We start from the raw sequence: 21619 nt of genomic DNA, 5'->3' as shown, positions 1-21619 counted from the left end.
AAATATGAACTTGCTTGGAGACAGGTGAGGGTTAGTGAGAGGAAGAGCATCCAGCAGTAGAAAATATGCTTCAGCAAATTTCATCTGACCCATGCAAGCATGGTAAAGTGGACATTAAATGATGATGATGAACTGTTATATACATTCTTGTTTCTATTTTGTGGTAGTTTTGCATGCTAAGAAAAGGCTCAGTAGTGCTATCAGATATCAACATAGACTGCAGTTCTTCTGTATGGAATTGTGCCAATAAGGTATTAACATTTTTTTTTCTTTTTTACAGTATTGCTCTAAACTCTGCAGCTTGGTTCAACAGACACAAAATGGGAACACTGAAGAACAACATGATATGACTTCACGGCCTGTTCTTTCCGATGACACTCTAAAATATGTTCTTGAAATGTTGGCCTTAGCCAACGATGACTTTCAGAATCGTCAGGTAATAATCATCTCTTATGTACAAAAATGCCTGTTATATTATATGAGAAACAAAATGTCAGTGAGCCAGTAAGGTGGTGAGCTGGCAGAATCATTAGTACGTCAGATAAAATGTTTAGTTTCTGTCTTTACATTCGGAGTTCAAATTCCACTGAGGTTGAATTTGCCTTTTATCATTTCAGGGTTGATGAAATAAGTACCAGTTGAGCTCTGGGGTTGATGCAATCTTGATTATCTGCTTCCCCCACAAATTTCAGGCTTTAGTAGAAAGAATTATGTAAGAAACAAATTATATAAGAAGCACAACGGCAATGTGCTGGTAAGGTGGTGAGTTGGCAGAATTATTAGCAGACTGGACGAAATGCATTGCATATGTCTGAACATTCTGAGTTCAGATTTTGCTGAGATCAACTTTACCTTTTATCCTTGATGAAATAATTATCATTTCAGCACTGGGGTTAGTGTAATCTCAACTGTACTCCACTCACAAAATTTGGGGTCTTGTGTCTATAGTAGAAAGCATCCTTTGATATTCTCCTCCATGTCTTGGGCCCTTGTATTCAATAAAAGAAATCATTATATTATTATATAAGAAATTACTTCCAAAAAACGTTATCATTTTTTTTTTAAATGGGGGCGATTTGCTCGACTAAAGGCGGTGCTACAGCATGGCCACAGTCAAATGACTGAAACAAGTAAAAGAGAGAGTATTGCATGAAAAATTTGTATTTTATGCAAAATTGTTATGTCAGAAATCATTACAAAAGACATTATTATTTTGAAAAAAAATTATTATCATTTAAGGAATTAGTAGTTTATACAAAATTATTAATATTATGTAAGAAATTATTATTCTGTACAAAATTACTGTTATGGGTGCAGATAAAGACAACCAAACATATTTATTTACCAAAAAGTTATCAAAGAAGGCGATGTTAGCAATAAGATAGTTATATCACACCCAGTACGCACACATCTGGATCTCACAAACTAAGCAGCAAAAAAGGTTGGTGAAATTTGTGAAACTGGTGTTTAGCTTTTAAGATATCATCAATATTTGCTTTGGAATTGCTGCATTTAACCAAGAGAATTGCTTTGAAATGTTCATCAAGTCAGCCTCGTTCGATGTGCTGACCTCACATCTTTTATTTATAAAAATGCTTGCTCACAGACATAAGTTGTTCCAAACACTGATGCCATACCAGAGGATTGCAGGTACTTACACAAAAGGTACAATGTGGTGGTGGGCCGGATGAACTGACCTTGCAGGCCATTGTTTGGTGACCCTAGCTATAAACAAACCATCTGTGTGGTTGTTCAGCAAGAAATTGCAAAACCCTTATACATTGTGTAACGATGGGAGAGTTCATAATATATATATATATGTGTGTGTGTGTGTTTCTGTTTGTCTCCCACCTCTTCCCTGTAACTTAGCGTTTCAGCAAAAGAGGTTGACAGAATAAGTTCTGGACTTTAAAAGAAAGTACTGGGGTTGACTTGTTCTGCTAAACCCCTTAAGGTTGTGCTCCAGCATGGCCACAGTCCTAAGACTGAAACAAGTAAATGATAAAAGATGTAAGAAATTATTATTTTGTACAAAATTATTTTTATGTAAGACGTTATTTTACTCTGATTCTTATTTGATACAAAACGGGTGATGATGGGATCTATGGTTTAACTTCTACTCTTGTTGAGCCTCAAATTATTTCTAATCCAGTGGATCAAGGATCAAAGATATTCCTGTGTAATCACCTTGTTTTAGTCTTTCAGAAATAATCAACCTTGGATTAGACTGTTGATCAAATCTTTGATCCATAAGCCTTTCAACCATGACTATCCTATCTTTTTACGTGTGTGTAAGACTACATTATCTAATGTGTCGTTTCTTTGTTTCAATATTATATGCTTTGAAGAAGACTTTGCTGCTCTTTTTAGCAAGTCAAACAACCACATAGTGACTCTTTTGTTTCATTTCTTCCAAAAATGGGTTTCTGTTGCTGTTTGTTTTTAATCTCCATTTTCCGAAATCTTTACATCATTTTTCAGGATCTAGTTACCTGTTTCAATGAAATACTTACCTCCATTGTGCCTTGGACCAACATACAGCTTCATCCTTCCGACTCTTTTCAAGAAATGGTCACAAAGTTACAAATGGTCAATCAGTCATGTAATCACATTATTACCAAGGTTGGTGAATAAAACCCTTTTTTTTCGTAATCAAAAATCCTTCATTTTGCCCATCAAGTTAACATCTTTTTTCCCTTCGTTTCCACTGATTGGATGTATGTCCTTATAGCAGTAGATCTATAAAAGGTTATGATTACTGTCTGTCCTCCTAAGGCTAAGGATTAAATATAAATCCAATTTGACAGATAAAACCTTTTATTTTTTCAAGGAAACAGGGGAATTAGACTCTCACAAATACCCAGGAGGCTTCCTTGAAGTTGGAGGTAATTTGTGTGGCCCTTTTCTCTCTACAGCCAATACCACTTTGTCATCTCTCTTTGCTGTCTTCCCTCTGCCAACTGTACCAATGCTATCCTATTGGTCCCCTACATACTCATGTTTCCTCACTCACTGCAATTCCTCCTGCACCTTCATGAACCCCCTACTCATGCACCCAGAGCAACCCCCTATTATTCCATCTATATTCACACACTTGTACTTTGAGTGTATTCTCTGGCACATTGCCCCTGTTTCCCTCACTCCCCCTCTGACTGGGGGTAACCATGTATCTTCTCTACTTCAAGACACCTGTTTCTGTCCCTTTATCGTAGATTAATCTCTCATCACCTGGCATAGAGATGCCTACTTCTGTATCACTCCCTCTTTCAGTTGAGGGCCCTTTGCCTTGCATGTTATGTGGTGACCTCAGTAGTGCTGGCGCTACATAAAAAGCATCCTACCACTTTGTAAAGTGGTTGACATTAGGAAGGGCACTCACCTGTAAAAACCATGCCAATGCAGACAGAAGAGCTTGCCACAGTCCCCAGGATTACCAACTCCTGTCTAACCATCCAACAGATGCCAGCATAGAAGACAGACATAAGATTTTGTTGCTAAAATTTATGTGCAATAAACTGGTTGTACTCTTACAGTAAGACAAAGTATTTTAACAACTTTTAATACAATTCCTTGCTTTCTAAGCACATGGTTCTAGGTTCAGTCCCGCTGTGTGGCATCTTGGTCAAGTGTCTATTACTATAGTCTCAGGTTGACCAAAGCGAGTGGATTTGGTAGACAGAAACTGAAAGAAGCCCATCATATATATATATGTGTGTGTGTATGTGCATATATATATATATATATATATACTCTTTACTCTTTTACAAACACAGACACTCAAACATATATATATACATATACATATATACGACGGGCTTCTTTCAGTTTCCATCTGCTAAATCCACTCACAAGGCTTTGGTTAGCCCAAGGCTATAGTAGAAGACACTTACCCAAGGTGTCACGCAGTGGGACTGAACCCGGAACCATGTGGTTGGTAAGCAAGCTACTTACCACACAGCCACTCCTATATATATATATATATATATATATATATATATATATGTAAGTATATATGTATATGTGTGTATTTGTGTCTTTGTGTTTGTCCCCTCCTCCACCCACTGCTTGACAACTGGTGTTGGTATGTTTATATCCCCGAAACTTACTGATTTGGCAAAAAAAGACTGACAGAACAAATACCAGACTTAAAGAAAAAAAAAAGGACTGGAGTCAATTCATTTGACTAAAAATTCTTCAAGTAAAAGAAAAATGATAACAATATAATAGGATTTTTTAAACAACCAATGGCTTTGAGGGTCCACGCAAGTATATTAAGAATCAAGGGGTCTATAAGTTAAAAAATAGTTGAGAACCATTGCTCGGTGGCATCATGCATCACTCATAACCTGTTCTTCTTCAGCCACTATTTGTCCTCCTCCACATTTTACTGTCTCAAGTTTCACTGTGAATTTCTTGTTTCCAACCTTTTCTTCTCAGGATGAGCAGGATTCGTCTAGTGCTGCTTTAGAAAATCTCATCCAACATTTCCAGATATTATTTGAAGTTCCTACCTTATCCGGCATCTACCCAGCCATGAACCAGGTCTATACAAAGGTCGGGGAATTGCAGAACATCATGAAAATTCTGAAGACTTTGTTAGGACTGGGTAAATAATGATTTTTCTTTGATTTCTATCTGATTCTTCTTTCTCCTTCAAACACTGTTTTTGTAATAGCCATCTATGTATCAAGTGGAGGCACAATGGCCAAGTGGTTAGGGCAGTGGACTCGCGGTCATAGGATCGCGGTTTCGATTCCCAGACCGGGCGTTGTGAGTGTTTATTGAGCGAAAACACCTAAAGCTCCACGAGGCTCCGGCAGGGGGTGGTGGCGAACCCTGCTGTACTCTTTCACCACAACTTTCTCTCACTCTTTCTTCCTGTTTCTGTTGTGCCTGTAATTCAAAGGGCCAGCCTTGTCACACTCTGTGAACTACGTTAAGGGGACACGTGTCTGTGGAGTGCTCAGCCACTTGCACGTTAATTTCACGAGCAGGCTGTTCCGTTGATCGGATCAACTGGAACCCTCGACGTCGTAAGCGACGGAGGGCCAACGATGTATCATACTTAACCCTTTAGCATTTAAACCAGCCTTATCCAGCCAAAGTAGTCTGCCAGTTTTATGTTCGAACCAACCAGATCTGGCCTCTTACACCAACCCTATAATATCATTCTAAACATTAACAGTTACCTTCTGCTATTGAGTGCAACATCATCATCATCATCATCATCGTTTAACGTTCGCTTTCCATGCTAGCATGGGTTGGACGATTTGACTGATGACTGGTGAAACCAGATGGCTACACCAGGCTCCAGTCTGATTTGGCAGAGTTTCTACAGCTGGATGCCCTTCCTAACGCCAACCACTCAGAGAGTGTAGTGTGTGCTTTTACGTGTCACCCGCACAAAAACGGCCACGCTCGAAATGGTGTCTTTTATGTGCCACCCGCACAAGGGCCAGTCCAGGGGCACTGGCAACGATCTCGCTCGAAAACCCTACAAGGCCAGTCAGGCGGTACTGGCAACGGTCACGCTCAGGATGGTACATCTTATGTGCCACCCGCACAAGAGCCAGTCCAGGGGCACTGGCAACGATCTCACTTGGCTTGCCGGGTCTTAAAGTTTAATTATGAAATATGGCACCCATGCCAATGTCGTCTCCCTCATTGGACACGAAGACTTATTGGGACAAGCAAAGGCGAAATTGTGATGGCACCTGTGCCAAGCGTCGCCTTTCTGGCACTTGTGCCCGCGGCATGTGTAAGGACTTTCGAGCGAGTTCGTTGCCAGTGCCCCTGGACTGGCTCTTGTGCGGGTGGCACATAAAATACACCATTTCGAGCGTGGTTGTTGCCAGTACCTCTTGACTAGCCTTCGTGCCGGTGACACGTAAAAGCACCCACTACACTCTCTGAGTGGTTGGTATTAGGAAGGGCATCCAGCTGTAGAAACTCTGCCAAATCAGATTGGAGCCTGGTGTTGCCATCCAATTTCACCAGTCCTCAGTCAAATCGTCCAACCCATGCTAGCATGGAAGGCGGACGTTAAACGGTGATGATGATGATGATGTAATGTTGCACTGAGTGTAGTAGCATGTGAAACATGTGGCATCACCAGTAAGTTCCTGCAACAGGCTGTGACAGTTAATGTATTAATGGTACACACACTGTTGGTAGGTCAGTTACTGCAATATTTGTTCTGAAGTAAGATTTCTTATGATCTTGCTGTGTTAAAAACAACAGATGCCAAAGTGGGATGAAAATTCATACCAGCAGCGGCCAGCAAGAGCACCGGAATCATTTCAACCATTTAGGGTCTTTACTAGGTTACTCTTTACTCTTTACTTGTCTCAGTCATTTGACTGCGGCCATGCTGGAGCACCGCCTTTAGTCGAGCAAATCGACCCCGGGACTTATTCTTTGTAAGCCTAGTACTTATTTTATCGGTCTCTTTTTCCAAACCGCTAAGTGACGGGGACATAAACACACCAGCACCGGTTGTCAAGCGATATTGGGGGGACAAACACAGACACACAAACATACACACACACGTACATATACATATATATATATATATATATATATATATATATATATATATATATATATATATATATATATATATACATACATATATATATACATATATACGACGGGCTTCTTTCAGTTTCCGTCTACCAAATCCACTCACAAGGCATTGGTCGGCCCGAGGCTATAGTAGAAGACACTTGCCCAAGATGCCACGCACTGGGACTGAACCTGGAACCATGTGGTTGGTAAGCAAGCTACTTACCACAGAGCCACTCCTGCGCCTTTTATGATTTGCTGATTTTATGATTTTTATTTTTTGGGGGGTTTTTCATCAAGTCATTGTAAGTTAAAGGGGTTAAATGGTTAGGTGGATAAAGTATTCAACTATCAAATTGTAACTTAATCCTTTAGTTCTAATCTGCCTCAGATATTTTATTGTGTTTCTGGACAGCACTTTTTATTCTACATTATAGGTCCTGGTGTAGTTATGTGGTTAAGAAGTTTGTTTTCCAATCATGTGGTTCCAGGTTCAGTCCCACTGCGTTGCCTCTTGGGCAAAGTATCTACTACTATAGCCCTGGGCTGACAAATCCTGGGCTGGATTTTGTAGGTGGAAACTGAAAAGAAGCCTGATGTGTATGTGTGTGTGTGTGTGTGAGTGTGTGTGTGTTTGTGTTTTGTTTCTCTTTGTCTTGACATCATGTGACTGTTGTAAATGAATGTCATTCATTTCACTATTCTGTGCAAACATGTCAGACCATGAGGAAATAATTACCTTGCTTAAAAACAGCTAATGGTTGGTGACAGGAAAGGCATCCAGCCAAAGAAAATCTGTCTCAAAGAAAATCTGTCTTTTCCACGTAAGCATGGAAAAGTGGATGTTACAACAGCAATGACAATTATTATTATTATTATTATTATTATTATTATTATTATTACTACTACCACCACCACCACCACCACCACCACCACCTCAGTTCATTTCACTGCTATGGATTATATACCAGAATTATTGAGAAACTCCCCCTGCTTGTGTACCTCTGATTGCAGAAAGTGTAGTAGTTGACTCTGAGCATTGCTGCTGTCATGGTTGCGTTGATAGACAACTGTACAGTTAAGGGTTAGAGTCTGTATCATGCTACTTGGTCTGTGTTGGGTTCATAACCAAGAGACTGAATCCACCTTGCTCTGTGTGGGCAGTACCATTTCACTGAATGACCTAGGTTGAATACTGTCTGTAGAATTTAATAGCTTTGACAGACACACCCAGAATATTGACTTAGCGACCATAGCCACGTGTAGAACAGCGGTCAATAAAAATATTTAATCATTTATATGATATTTGGTTTGCAAGATTCTTGACGTGAATTTGAGTGTTGAAATAAACACATGTTAACATACACACAGATGCTTATGTATTAAAAAAAAAACAGCCAGCTACACCACACACACACACACACACACACACGAGAACACATGCACACAAAAACACACACACTCAAATGTACACACTATTCAAAAACAACCAGCCCTACACACACACACACACACATGTACACTCTATTCAAAAACAACCAGCCCTACACACACACACACACACGTACACACTATTCAAAAACAACCAGCCCTACACACACACACACACACACGTACACACTATTTAAAAACAACCAGCCCTACACACACACACACACACATGTACACACTATTTAAAAACAACCAGCCCTACACACACACACACACACACGTACACACTATTCAAAAACAACCAGCCCTACACACACACACACACACATGTACACACTATTTAAAAACAACCAGCCCTACACACACACACACACACACACACGTACACACTATTTAAAAACAACCAGCCCTACACACACACACACACACGTACACACTATTTAAAAACAACCAGCCCTACACACACACACACACACACGTACACACTATTTAAAAACAACCAGCCCTACACACACACACACACACACGTACACACTATTCAAAAACAACCAGCCCTACACACACACACACATGTACACACTATTTAAAAACAACCAGCCCTACACACACACACACACACGTACACACTATTTAAAAACAACCAGCCCTACACACACACACACACACGTACACACTATTTAAAAACAACCAGCCCTACACACACACACACACGTACACACTATTTAAAAACAACCAGCCCTACACACACACACACACACGTACACACTATTTAAAAACAACAAGCCCTACACACACACACACACACGTACACACTATTCAAAAACAACCAGCCCTACACACACACACACACATGTACACACTATTTAAAAACAACCAGCCCTACACACACACACAGACACACAAGTGTAGAACACACAAAAACAAATGTACAGACTATTTAAAAACAACTGACCACACACACACACACACACGTGTAGAACACACATGCACACAAAAACACACACACTCAAGCATACACACTATTCAAAAACAACTGACCATACACACACACACACACACACACACACACACACACTTATCAGAATACGCATGCTACAAGATACTTTCCTTCACAACCTTGCTATCAAGTAGGCGGCCAGTCAAAATTTACTCTAAAATTAAAAAGAGAAAGAAAAGAACATTCATACGCATAGACATAAGACTGTAGTTCTCGGACAGACTCAAAGCAGACCTTGAAGAGTGAGGACGTGTCATTGATGAGGTTACGAAGTGCAATAAAAGGACTCCAACAGAAAAAAAAATTAATAATCAATTGAGTGTTTAATCAACACATTAAACAAACAATTGAATGGTTAGTTGGTAAAATAAAGAAGTAGATTTGGATCTGGGCATGTGTATATTTTAATTTTTATTGGCACAATGACCCTCCCTAGACACAACAATATTTAATCATTTATTCATTTAAGAATTAAGTCCATATGATGCTTCTCTGGTGAATACAAACTGCTGTGGTTCTGTGGATTCAAGTTCAATTATTACCAATACCAGCCGTGACTGTCATTCTTCTAGAATAATTTTCTAAAATGGGGATTGATTCAAATTACTATCTTTTTATCTTTTACTTGTTCGAGTCATTAAACTTTGATCATGTTGGGGCAATGCCTTGCAGAATTTTATTTGAACAAATTGACCTCAGTACATTTTTTTTTATGCCTATTCTATCAATCTTTTGTTGAACCACTAAGTTTACAAACACCAATCAGTGGTGGGGAGACAAACACAGACACACACATGTATATACTACGTATATATGTATGTGTGTATATATATATATATATATATATATATATATATATATATATATATATATATATATACATATATATATATATGTCACCATTGTTTAACGTCCACCTTCCATGCTAGCATGGGCTGGACGATTTGACTGAGGACTGGCGAACCAGATGGCTACACCAGGCTCCAATCTGATTTGGCAGATTTTCTACAGCTGGATGCCCTTCCTAACGCCAACCACTCCGAGAGTGTAGTAGAGTATATATATATATATCATCATCGTCGTTTAACGTCCGCTTTCCATATATATATATATATATATATATATATATATATATATAGGAATCACTACAGAGATGCTCAAAATATCTGGCAGTGTTGGCTATAGCCTAGTCACCCGTTTTACGAACCAGGTGATACACGAAGGAGTCATACCCAATGACTGGTGTAGCAGCATCATAGTCAACTGCTACAAAGGTAAAGGTGACGCTTTAGATACAAATAATTACAGAGGCATCAAGCTGTTAGATCAGGTTATGAAAGTTACAGAGAGGGTCATAGCCCAACTAATTAGGGAGCGAATCAATTTAGATGAGATGCAGTTTGGGTTCGTGCCAAGTAAAAGCACTACTGATGCCTTATTTCTAGTGAGACAGCTGCAGGAGAAATACCTAGCTAAGGATAAACCTCTGTACCTGGCTTTCGTTGACATGGAGAAAGCCTTTGACAGGGTCCCCCGATCCCTTATCTGGTGGTCAATGAGGAAACTTGGGATAGAAGAATGGTTAGTGAGAGCTGTGCGAGCCATGTACAGAGATGCTGCCAGTAAGGTGAGGGTTGGAAATGAGTACAGCAATGAATTCCGGGTAGAGGTAGGGGTCCACCAAGGTTCCGTCCTCAGCCCCCTCTTATTTATCATAGTCCTCCAGGCAATCACAGAGGAGTTCAAGACAGGTTGCCCCTGGGAGCTCCTCTATGCTGATGACCTTGCCCTAATAGCGGAGTCACTATCAGAACTAGAGGAGAAGTTTCAGGTGTGGAAGCAAGGTCTAGAATTGAAGGGCCTTAGAGTCAACCTAGCTAAAACCAAAATCCTAATAAGTAGGAAGGTAGATAAAACACAAACCCCTTCAGGTAGATGGCCCTGCTCAGTATGTAGAAAAGGAGTAGGTAGTAACTCTATAAGATGTACCCGGTGCAAGCTATGGACACATAAGAGGTGCAGCAACATCAAAGGCAGGTTAACTAGCAAGTTAGTTTTTGTTTGTGGCAGATGTTCAGGTGCAATAAAGACTGTAAACAAACAGGAAACAACTTCTATCTCATTCCAGGGTGAAAAACTAGAGGTAGTCGATAGCTTCCGCTATCTGGGCGACCAAGTTAGTAGTGGGGGTGGGTGCGCTGAAAGTGTAGCTGCTAGAATAAGAATAGCCTGGGCAAAGTTTAGAGAGCTCTTACCCCTGCTGGCGACAAAGGGTCTCTCACTCAGAGTAAAAGGCAGACTGTATGACGCATGCGTACGAACAGCCATGCTACATGGCAGTGAAACATGGGCTGTAACTGCTGAGGACATACGTAAGCTCGCAAGGAATGAAGCCAGTATGCTCCGTTGGATGTGTAATGTCAATGTGAATACCCGTCAGAGTGTAAGTATCTTGAGAGAAAAGCTGAACATTAGAAGCATCAGTTGTGGTGTGCAAGAGAGACGATTGCACTGGTATGGACATGTGGTGAGAATGGATGAGGATAGCTGCGTGAAAAAGTGCCACACCCTAACAGTTGAGGGAACCTGTGGAAGAGGTAGGCCCAGGAAGACCTGGGCTGAGGTGGTGAGGCAAGACCTTCGTACATTGGGCCTCACCGAGGCGATGACTACTGACCGAGACCTTTGGAAATGTGCTGTGCGTGAGAAGACCCGGCAAGCCAAGTAAGATCGTTGCCAGTGCCCCTGGACTGGCTTGTGCGGGTGGCACATAAAAGACACCATTTCGAGCGTGGCCGTTTTCGTGCGGGTGACACGTAAAAGCACCCATTACACTCTCTGAGTGGTTGGCGTTAGGAAGGGCATCCAGCTGTAGAAACTCTGCCAAATTAGATTGGAGCCTGGTGTTGCCATCCGGTTTCACCAGTCCTCAGTCAAATCGTCCAACCCATGCTAGCATGGAAAGCGGACGTTAAACGATGATGATGATGATGATGATATATATATATATATATATATATATATATATATACACCATGGGCTTCTTTCAGTTTCCATCTACTGAATTGGCTCACAAAATTTTGGTTGGCATCAGGGCTATAATTAGAAGACACTTGCCCAAGGTGCCACACAGTGGGACTGAACCTGAAGCCATGTGGTTGGAAAGCAAATTTTTAATTACACAGCCATGCCTGCACTTATATTTGCTCTCTTTACAAAACTGCCAAGTATACCTGTCTGCCTAGAATATCTATCTAACATATCTAGCCAGAATATCTACCTGGTATATGACTTATCAATGAGGAAAAAACTGTGATCATACAATCTGCTAGAAACAACACCCAAATCTCCTTCAAATCTCTTGTAATTGTCTTAAAAAGGAAGGACATGCTGGATGTTATAGTCCAGGATATACAAAACACATGATGGTTGTGGACAGAATGTCCTTCGCAATAGGTGTGCTTGTTCAGGGCCAACCAGATTCTAAACAGTAACAACCTTGTGTGTACTCCTATATATATTTGCATATGTGTCTAATATATCTGTTTAGCTTATCCACGTTGTGAATCTAATACAATTGTCTTATCATGTATACTTACTGAATGTGTTAACTGATCATGCATGGGTTTTGAAAATAAGAGAATCTCAAAATCTTATGGATGTTTTTGTTTGTTCTAGATCCATCTTCAAAACCTTCAACTGTAGTAGATGCCGTCAATGAAATCTGCCAGATGCATAATGCCACAACTTCAACGCAACTGAAACATCTCCTTCAGACTGAAGATTTGGAAAGGTTTAAAATTTTGACCCGTTTTTTTACCCCATTATTCATATCTTTTACTTCTTTCAGTCATTTCACTGTGGCCATGCTGGGGCACCACCTTGAAGAATTTTTAGTTGAATGTATCAAGCCCAGTACTTATTTTTTAAATTCTGGTGCTTATTCTATCAGTCTCTTTTCCCAAACTGCTAAGTTATGGAGATGTAAACACACCAGCACCAGTTGTCAGGCAGTGGTGGGGTACAAAAACAGACCCAAAGACACACACACACACACACATATATATTTCTGCACATATATACAATGGGCTTCTTTCAGTTTCCATCTACCAAATCCACTCACAAGGCTTTGGTCAGACTGGGGCTATGATAGAAGACACTTGCCCAAGTTGCCACACAGTGGGACTGAGCCCAGAATAATATGGTTGGGAAGCAAGCTTCTTACCACACAGTCAAACCTAGCTTAATTTTTATAAAAATATTTTAATGTTTTTATTATGGATATTTCTGTTGAAACGCACTCACTGTGTTTGTTTCAGTGATATAGAAAATATTGTAGGTTTTAGCAAAATAATTTTGTTATTTTCATGCTGTGTGGAACATAAATTAACATGAAAATTTGATGGAACTTTTAATTTAGATGACTTTCATCATCATCATCATCATCATCATCATCGTTTAATGTCCGCTTTCAATGCTAGCATGGGTTGGACGATTTGACTGAGGACTGGTGAACTTTAATGTTCAATGAAGACATTGGCATGGGTGCCAGTCTATAAATTTAGTTCGATTTCGATTTCGATTTCACTTGCTTCAACAGGTTTTCGCAAGCGGAATTTAGTGTCCAAAGAAGGAATGTTACGCATAAGTGGGCTGGTTACATCCCAGGCAGAGGCCTTGGATTTTGGTCTCACTTGGTTTGCCAGGTTTTCTCACGCACTAGAAATTTATTTCATAGAACCAGATGTGGTCTCAGGTGCGTTGGTATCAAAAGGGTTAATGTTCTTATTATTTTCCTCAGTTTTAATTGAAATTAAAGAGGTTTACCCTCATACTGGATGATCATGTGATCAGCCGTAGGAAGGACATCTAACTATAAATATTAAATTTATGGGTGTTTGATCTTGATAGCCTTTTGTAACTGTTTCAGCAAGTTGGCATTTGATGATGTGGCCCTTTTGAAGATAGTCAATAAACACAATGCCTTTTGCATCTCAAAAATCTGAGGCCATCATCGCCCCTGTAGATAAAATGACCATAGGCGTAGGAGTGGCTGTGTGGTAAGTAGCTTGCTTGCCAACCACATGGTTCCAGGTTCAGTCCCAATGCGTGGCACCTTGGGTAAGTGTCTTCTACTATAGCCTCGGGCCGACCAAAGCCTTGTGAGTGGATTTGGTAGACGAAAACTGAAAGAAGCCCGTCGTATATATCATCATCATCATCATCATCGTTTAAGGTCCGCTTTCCATGCTAGCATGGGTTGGACGATTTGACTGAGGACTGGTGAAACCGGATGGCAACACCAGGCTCATGTGTGTGTGTGTGTGTTTGTCCCCACAACATCGCTTGACAACCGATGATGGTGTGTTTACGTCCCCGTAACTTAGCGGTTCGGCAAAAAGAGACCGATAGAATAAGTACTAGGCTTACAAAGAATAAGTCCTGGGGTCGATTTGCTCGACTAAAGGAGGTGCTCCAGCATGGCCGCAGTCAAATGACTGAAACAAGTAAAAGAGTAAAAGAGAGTAAAAGAGTAAAAGAGAGTAAAAGAGTAGCCTTCTTTGGGGCAGGTGGGGAGGGGTGTTTCCACTGCGTGGATTGTCTCTTTGTCTCAGAGTGATGAACCTAAAACTCATTCTGGGTTAGGAAACATTCAAAGAAACCAATTGGATCTCCCTCAAACTTCAAACAATGTTGGATTTTCCCATAATGTGATTAGCCTGGTGTGCTTTTGCTCAGGTGTCAGATGATGTGACACCTACTAAGCATTGGCTGTTTGATTTATAGTCAGTTGCCTGTTGTCTATCACCAGGTGGTAAATATGATCAACGTTTTCCTTGGTGGTGATAGTTGCAGGATGTTCAAACTTTGGGTCATCTCCAAGACTCTCCATTCCCCTCCTAAATTCAGCTGCCCACTTTTGCCCTTGTTGATAAAGCTGGGGCATCGTCCCCCAATGTAGTACCCATGTCAGCATAAATGTTCTTCGGGGCTAAACCCTTTATCTGCAGTACTCAATAACACCTCAATGCCTAATTTTGCTGATTTTCTAGAAAACTTGCTATTATTTACTTTTGAAGTCTTCTTTGTACAACCAATGTCAGTTTACCTGGAAAGAAACGATGCAGTTATTAACGAGAAGAGTTGAAATTAATGCATGCAAGATTTCACAGCTCTAGCATCACTCCTTCGTAGTCAGCCTATGAAATTTTCACCCCAACCTTGTACATCCTTATTTTCACATGAATGTGTGTTTGGGGGAATTAAATAGATCATCATCATTGTTTAACGTCCGCTTTCCATGCTAGTATGGGTTGGATGATTTGACTGAGGACTGGCAAGCCAGCAGGCTGCACCAGGCTCCAATCTGATCTGGCATTGTTTCTACAGCTGGATGCCCTTCCTAACACCAACCACTCTGAGAGTGTAGTGGGTGCTTTTACGTGCCACTGGCATGAGGGCCAGTCACACGGTATTGGCAACGGCCACGCTCAAAAAGGTGTTTTTACGTGCCACCTGCACGGGAGCCAGTCCAGCGGCACTGGCAACAACCTCACTCGAATGATTTTCTAATGTGCCACCAGCACAAGCGCTAGAAGGCGACTCTGGTAACAATTACGCTCAAATGGTGCTATTTACGGGCCAGATAAAAATTCCTTTTTGCCGTTATCTTTACTTTGGTTTATGTTGTCATATTATTTGCTTTGGTTGAATTAAGGCTGTTGTTTCTTGATATGTTGGGTGATGTGGAAAATTTTATTCCTGCTAATTCTTTAGTTACTCCTATTTATAGTGAGCTGAAATGTTGGAGATGCACAGAAAAAAAATAAGTTGCAGCAGACTCAGTGTGTGTATGTGTATGAGAGAGAGAGGGAGAGAGAGGAGTGGTAGTGATCTAAGTAGAATGTGTGTATAAATGTGTGCATCTACATGTATCAGAAATAATAAAAGGAAATTTAACCAGTTGTTGATGCCATGGGGAGAGGACATGCCCAATATGAAAATAAACTTTTGTTCACGAAGTTGTCTCATAGAAGGAAGTCTGTGGTGTTGGAAGAATCCAAATACAGAAAGGTGATGGTGGAAGTTGAAACTGTGAGTCACTGGCTTTGGGACAAAGGTTGTTGTGACAGACATTGAGAAGGTGTTAAAGGAAACAGTTGTCAAGTGTTGGCCAGTATTGCTTATCTTTAATGGATAACAAAATTGACATTTAATGCAGTATTTGACTTTGAGGACAGTAACGTGGAATGTGGACTTTGCTTTTCTACATGGTAACTCCATTTATTTGTCTTCTTCTGATTTCAGTATTATCAAAAGATTGGAAGAGTATGACTCTTTCTTCCCAGCATTCCATGCAGTGATGTCAGAACTACTTGAACTACTAAGTAAGTCACTGTCTTTAATTCCTGCTCTCTTTCTCTCTCTTTTCCTCTCTCTCTCTCTCTCTCTCTCTCTCTCTCACACACACACACACACCCACAAGTCCACTCTTTTTACTTCTCTATTCATTTCTATTCCCTGTTATCTCTTTCCTGTGTCTTTATTTCTACACTCATCCAATTTCATTTTCTTTGCTATCTGCTTCTCTCACTCCCTCTCTCTCTCTCCCTCCCCCTCCCCCCCCCCTCTCTCTCTCTCCCTCTCTCTCTCCCTCCCTCTCTCTCCCTCTCTCCCCTCTCTCTCCCTTCCCCCTCTCTCTTTCTCTCTCTCTCTCTCACACCACCTCTCTCTCTCTCTCACACCACCTCTCTCTCTCTCTCTCACACCACCTCTCTCTCTCTCTCTCTCACACCACCTCTCTCTCTCTCTCTCTCTCCACCTCTGTTTTCATTCATATCTCATTCTCTTTCTTTGTTTTTTATTATCTGTACTTCTACCCTTACTCTCTCTTTCAAGCTCTCTTCATCATCATCAATTAACATCTATTTTCCATGCTGGCATGGGTTAGACTGCACCAGCCTCCATTCTCTTGTTCTGGCATGGTTTCTACAGCTGGATGCCCTTCCTAACACTCCAAAGAGTGAACTGGATGCTTTTTATGTGGTACTAGCACCAGTGTATTTAACATGGCACCAGCACAAGCTATTTTGTCTTTATTTCTGTTTCCATCTTTTGCTTTCTCTCTCTCTCTCTCTCTCTCTCTCTCTCTCTCTCTCTCTCTCCATGTCTCCTTCTATCTCCTTTTCTCTATTTTCACATTTCTATTTGTCTCCTCTCCTGACTCTCTCATCATCATCATCATCATCATCATTATCGTTTAAAGTCCGCTTTCCATGCTAGCATGGGTTGGACGATTTGACTGAGGACTGGTGAACCAGATGGCTACACCAGGCTCCAATCAGATTTGGCAGAGTTTCTACAGCTGGATGCCCTTCCTAATACCAACCACTCAGAGAGTGTAGTGGGTGCTTTTACGTGCCTCTGGCATGAAGGCCAGTCATTCAGTACTGGCAACAGCCACGCTCGAAATGGTGTATTTTACGTGCCACCTGCACAGGAGCCAGTCCAGCGGTACTGGCAACGACCTCGCTCGAATGTCTTTTCACGTGCCACTGGCACAAGTGCCAGGAAGGCAACGTTGGTAATGATCACGCTCAAACGGTGCTATTTACATGTCACCGGCACGGAAGTCAGACAGCTGGTGCTCTGGCAACGATCATGCCCGGACGGTGCTCTTTCTTCTAATTATCTTACTTCACCTCTGTTTACTCTCCCTCACTCCACTTCACTCATCCTCACCAATATTTACCAACATGTTCACCATTGCTCACCCTCTTTCACAATTGATTACCCAACACTACAATCTCCTGCTAATACCCACCCCATCACAACTGCCCACCTAATACATTCCCTCTTGCTCTCATACCAATATTTTCTTCCTTTCCAGATGTCCAAAGTCTAAGTGACGTGGTACCAGCAGTGAAGACACTCACCCTACTTGCTCAGTGATAACCAGTGGCGAATGTTCTGGATAACTTAGATACAGGAAGAAAGAAGGATGAGCTACACTAGTTACTACTGTCATCATTGTTACTGTAGCTATAAGGGTGGTGAGCTGGCCAAATAGTTAGAGCATTGGACAGAATGCCTAATGGTATTTCTTCTGACTCACTATGTTCTGAGTTCAAATTCCGTCGAAGGTCGACTTTGCCTTTCATCCTTTTGAGTTTGATGGAATAAGTACCAGTTGTGCACTGGGGTCGATGTAATTGACTAACTATTCTTCCTCTAAATGTTACTGGCCTTGTGTCCAAATTTGAAACCATTATTACATCATCTACCACTGTCGTCATTGTCATTGCTGTTATATAAGATATCGCTGTGATCACTCCTGTGTTAGCTGTCATTGTCATCACTGTCATCACTCATTATTGTCATCACTCATCATTGTCAATGGCATTGTTATTTGTGTTCAACATCTTTAATTTTCTTAACTCAATCCCATTGCTGTACCACCACCACCACCAACACCACCACCACCACCACTATTATCATCATCATCATTGGTAGCTACTCTACACCTCATACATGTCCAATACACTATATTACATTCTTATACATTGACAGTCATTGTATATATATATATATATATATATATATATAGCAATGTTAATTCTCTAAATGAAGTATTAACAGTAACTGCATGATAAAGTGTAGTATATTGCCACTTAAGTGTGGCTGACCCCTAGGGGGTGGATGTTACTGTTGCTTTTAGCCCCAGGAGGACATCTCCTCCAGCTGGCTTATCGACACAGTAGTGTGTCGATAAGCCAGCTGGAGGAGATGTCCTCCTGGGGCTAAAAGCAACAGAAACATCCACCCCCTAGGGGTCAGCCACACTTAAGTGGCAATATACTACACTTTATATATATATATATATATATAGCTCATACATATCCTGACAATCACTCTAGAACTTACTCATGTCCAGCCAGCCACCTGCACTCATGTACCCCACACATATCCAGACAGGCCCCGCACCCATGTACCCCACACATGGCCAGACAGCCACCCTACCTCTAACCCTACATGTGTCCAGACATCTGTCCTACACCTCACACTGTATCTCTTGATTGGCTTTCTTCATGTCTCTTTGCATAGTCGAAGGCCAGTCTGAACCATGACACTCGAATTAACCTCTCACCCAATGTTACGTTACAAAAGACATGACGTCTAGGCAATAGCTGCTGCTGCAAGGGAACCTTTGTGTGATTAGTTGGAGTGCTGGAAATAGAAGCTAAAACTTCTTCAAATCAAATCCATCGTCTTTAAAAAAAAAAGGGAAGGATGCAGCTGGAAAGGTAATCTTAGGCAGGATAGCCATGGCTGGAATGCCCTTAATTATGAGTATGTTTGATCAGTGCTGGCCTAGTGGACGGGTGGATGGGGGTGGGCTGAAGAGCTTCTACTACTAATGTTAATAATAATTTCTAATGTCTTTTTTAACGTCACTAACAGCAAGGAAGCCACCATGTGGTCTGTCAAACTGCTTGGTATAGCAGTCATATGTCCCTCAAGTCACATCCCCGCTGTATGGAGAAAAAAATAGGCCCGTTGGATAATGTAATCTGACGTAATTCCCAAAAAGACGGCAGTGTAACGCCTTTGATCACAGGTCTGCTTGATCAGGGCTGACCTGGGGCTAAATACAGCAGCAACAATAAATCCTCCTTGTCGTTTGTGGGTCCATATAAGATTTTGTTGTTAAAATTTACTTGCAATAAATTAATTATACTTTCACAGTTCACAAAATATTTTAATAATTTTTTTTTATGCAATTCCTAATATTGGTTTCCAATTTTGGCACAAGGCCAGTAGTTTCAGGGAAGTGGGTAAGTTGATTACGTTGACTTCCAGTGTTCAACTAATTACTTATTTTATTGACCCTGGAGGAATTTGAACTCAGATCGTAAAGACAAATGAAATACCACTAAGCGTTTTGCCTGGTGTGCTAACATTTCTGCTAACTCTCCGCCTTAACTCCTAATAATATTTAACCATAAAAATATAACAGGATTTTTTAAACATTGAATGGCTGAGGGTCCAGTGAGGTAAAATAGGAATCAAAGGGATTCACAGGTAAAAAATGGTTGAGAAAGTCCCTAATATACAAAACAAATGTGATGGTCATAGCTGGAATACCTTTCATCATGGGTCTGCTCCTTCAGGGCTGACATGGGACTAAAAACCCAACAGCATTTGTATTCTTTCTAATGGTATAAGTCCAGTAATTTTGAGAGGAGGGGGAATTATTGAGTTGTGGGATTGATTACATCAACCCCATTGACTGTTACTTTATTTTATCAACCCTGAAAGGATGAAAGACAAATTCAACCTTGGCAGAATTTGAACTCAGGTTGCAAAGAGCCAGGATCTCACTGAGTATTTTCTCTGGTGCACCAATGATTCTGCCTGCTTGCCATTTAAGCAATATCGATAATATTGCCAACATAGTATCTAAAAGGCTGCGCTTTCTCTTCCAAGCCAGAAAATTCTTCAGCCTTGACTAGTTGTTGACCCTTTGCAACAATCAAGTTTGTCCCATTTTTCAGTACTACTCATATACTTGGGACTAAGTAGTCACTACACTCACAAAAAGCATTTTGAATTCCATCCATAAAAGGGGACAATCTGATCACTTATTGAACCTCTGCTCACCAGCACCACCCATAGATCAAAGTCACAATGCTGTTTCCTCTTCTCTCTGTCCACTAGTGTAGTGAGGGAGGATGGGATGGGATGTGGGGGGGGGGGGGCAGTGATCTACCTTGGCTGATGCTTTTGTGATTGGCAAAACTTTTGGGTCTGATGTATAAGCCTTTATAGGATGTGTTTTTTGGGCAGGGTGCTGGAGATTGGGGGAAGCTAACTTAAGGACTGTCCCAGGCAGCACATACTTCAGCTTTGCCACTGTTTCTGTCCCTTATAGCATTACCATTAATGTTATTGCCCCTCATGAACTAGCAAACTACACACCCTTCTACACAAGCCTACCTAATTGATATACCCGCCTGTACTTCATACTAAACACTACTAAAAAATCATGTCCATTCCTTCTACAAAACTCCGACCTTTCCAGGACTCTTTGTCAGCCCAAAGTTTCTTTACAAATATCATCAACCTACAGAAGTTCAAGCTAAACATCAACCACAATGATCTCATCCGTCTTGCAAAGCCTGTGACAAACAAGCCTATGGGCTCTGCCTGCCTTCGTTGCATCAAGGGCACAGGTATGGCTGCGTGGTTAAGAAGCTTAGCAATTTAGTTTCACAGCCACATAGTTTCAGTTTCAATCCTGAAGCAGCATCTTAGCAACTGTTTTCTTCCATTGCCTCAGCTTGGCCAGTATTTTGTGAGTTGAATTTGGTGGAATTAAATCAGATAATAGATTCTTTATCATTGGATAAAGATTCTTTAATCTCCTTTCTGTCAACACCTCATATGTAAAATTCTTCCCTGAAGACAGAAGCTGGTATTATCCAATGATGGAATCAGTTTACAATCATTATTTTGGACCATCAATCCCCCCCCAGAAACAGCTGTTCGACTTGTAAAACTCTTATTCGACCCCTTTAATTCCTATCATTTCTATTCTGTGAAAGTTGGACCTTTTTATATGTAAAC

General features: G+C 40.9%; 1 protein-coding gene across 1 annotated transcript in view; it reads left to right on the top strand.

Annotated features, from left to right (window-relative positions):
* The window catches only part of LOC106878313 (centrosomal protein of 70 kDa), a 32510-nt gene extending 14376 nt beyond the window's left edge, over window positions 1-18134 (top strand). Inside the window, exons 9-14 of the mRNA XM_089364161.1 lie at window positions 281-436; window positions 2482-2622; window positions 4438-4606; window positions 12671-12785; window positions 16301-16380; window positions 17883-18134. Coding sequence (XP_089220287.1) covers window positions 281-436; window positions 2482-2622; window positions 4438-4606; window positions 12671-12785; window positions 16301-16380; window positions 17883-17944 — 723 coding nt within the window. The 3' untranslated portion in view covers window positions 17945-18134. The remainder of the gene's footprint in view (window positions 1-280; window positions 437-2481; window positions 2623-4437; window positions 4607-12670; window positions 12786-16300; window positions 16381-17882) is intronic.
* The last annotated feature ends 3485 nt before the right edge of the window (window positions 18135-21619 follow it).

This window comes from Octopus bimaculoides, chromosome 16 (assembly GCF_046866305.1).
Source record: "Octopus bimaculoides isolate indiv1 chromosome 16, ASM4686630v1, whole genome shotgun sequence".
In the NCBI taxonomy this organism is placed as follows: domain Eukaryota; kingdom Metazoa; phylum Mollusca; class Cephalopoda; order Octopoda; family Octopodidae; genus Octopus; species Octopus bimaculoides.
The sequence above is the reverse complement of the archived record's forward strand: the minus strand, read 5'-3'. Positions and strand labels throughout refer to the sequence as shown.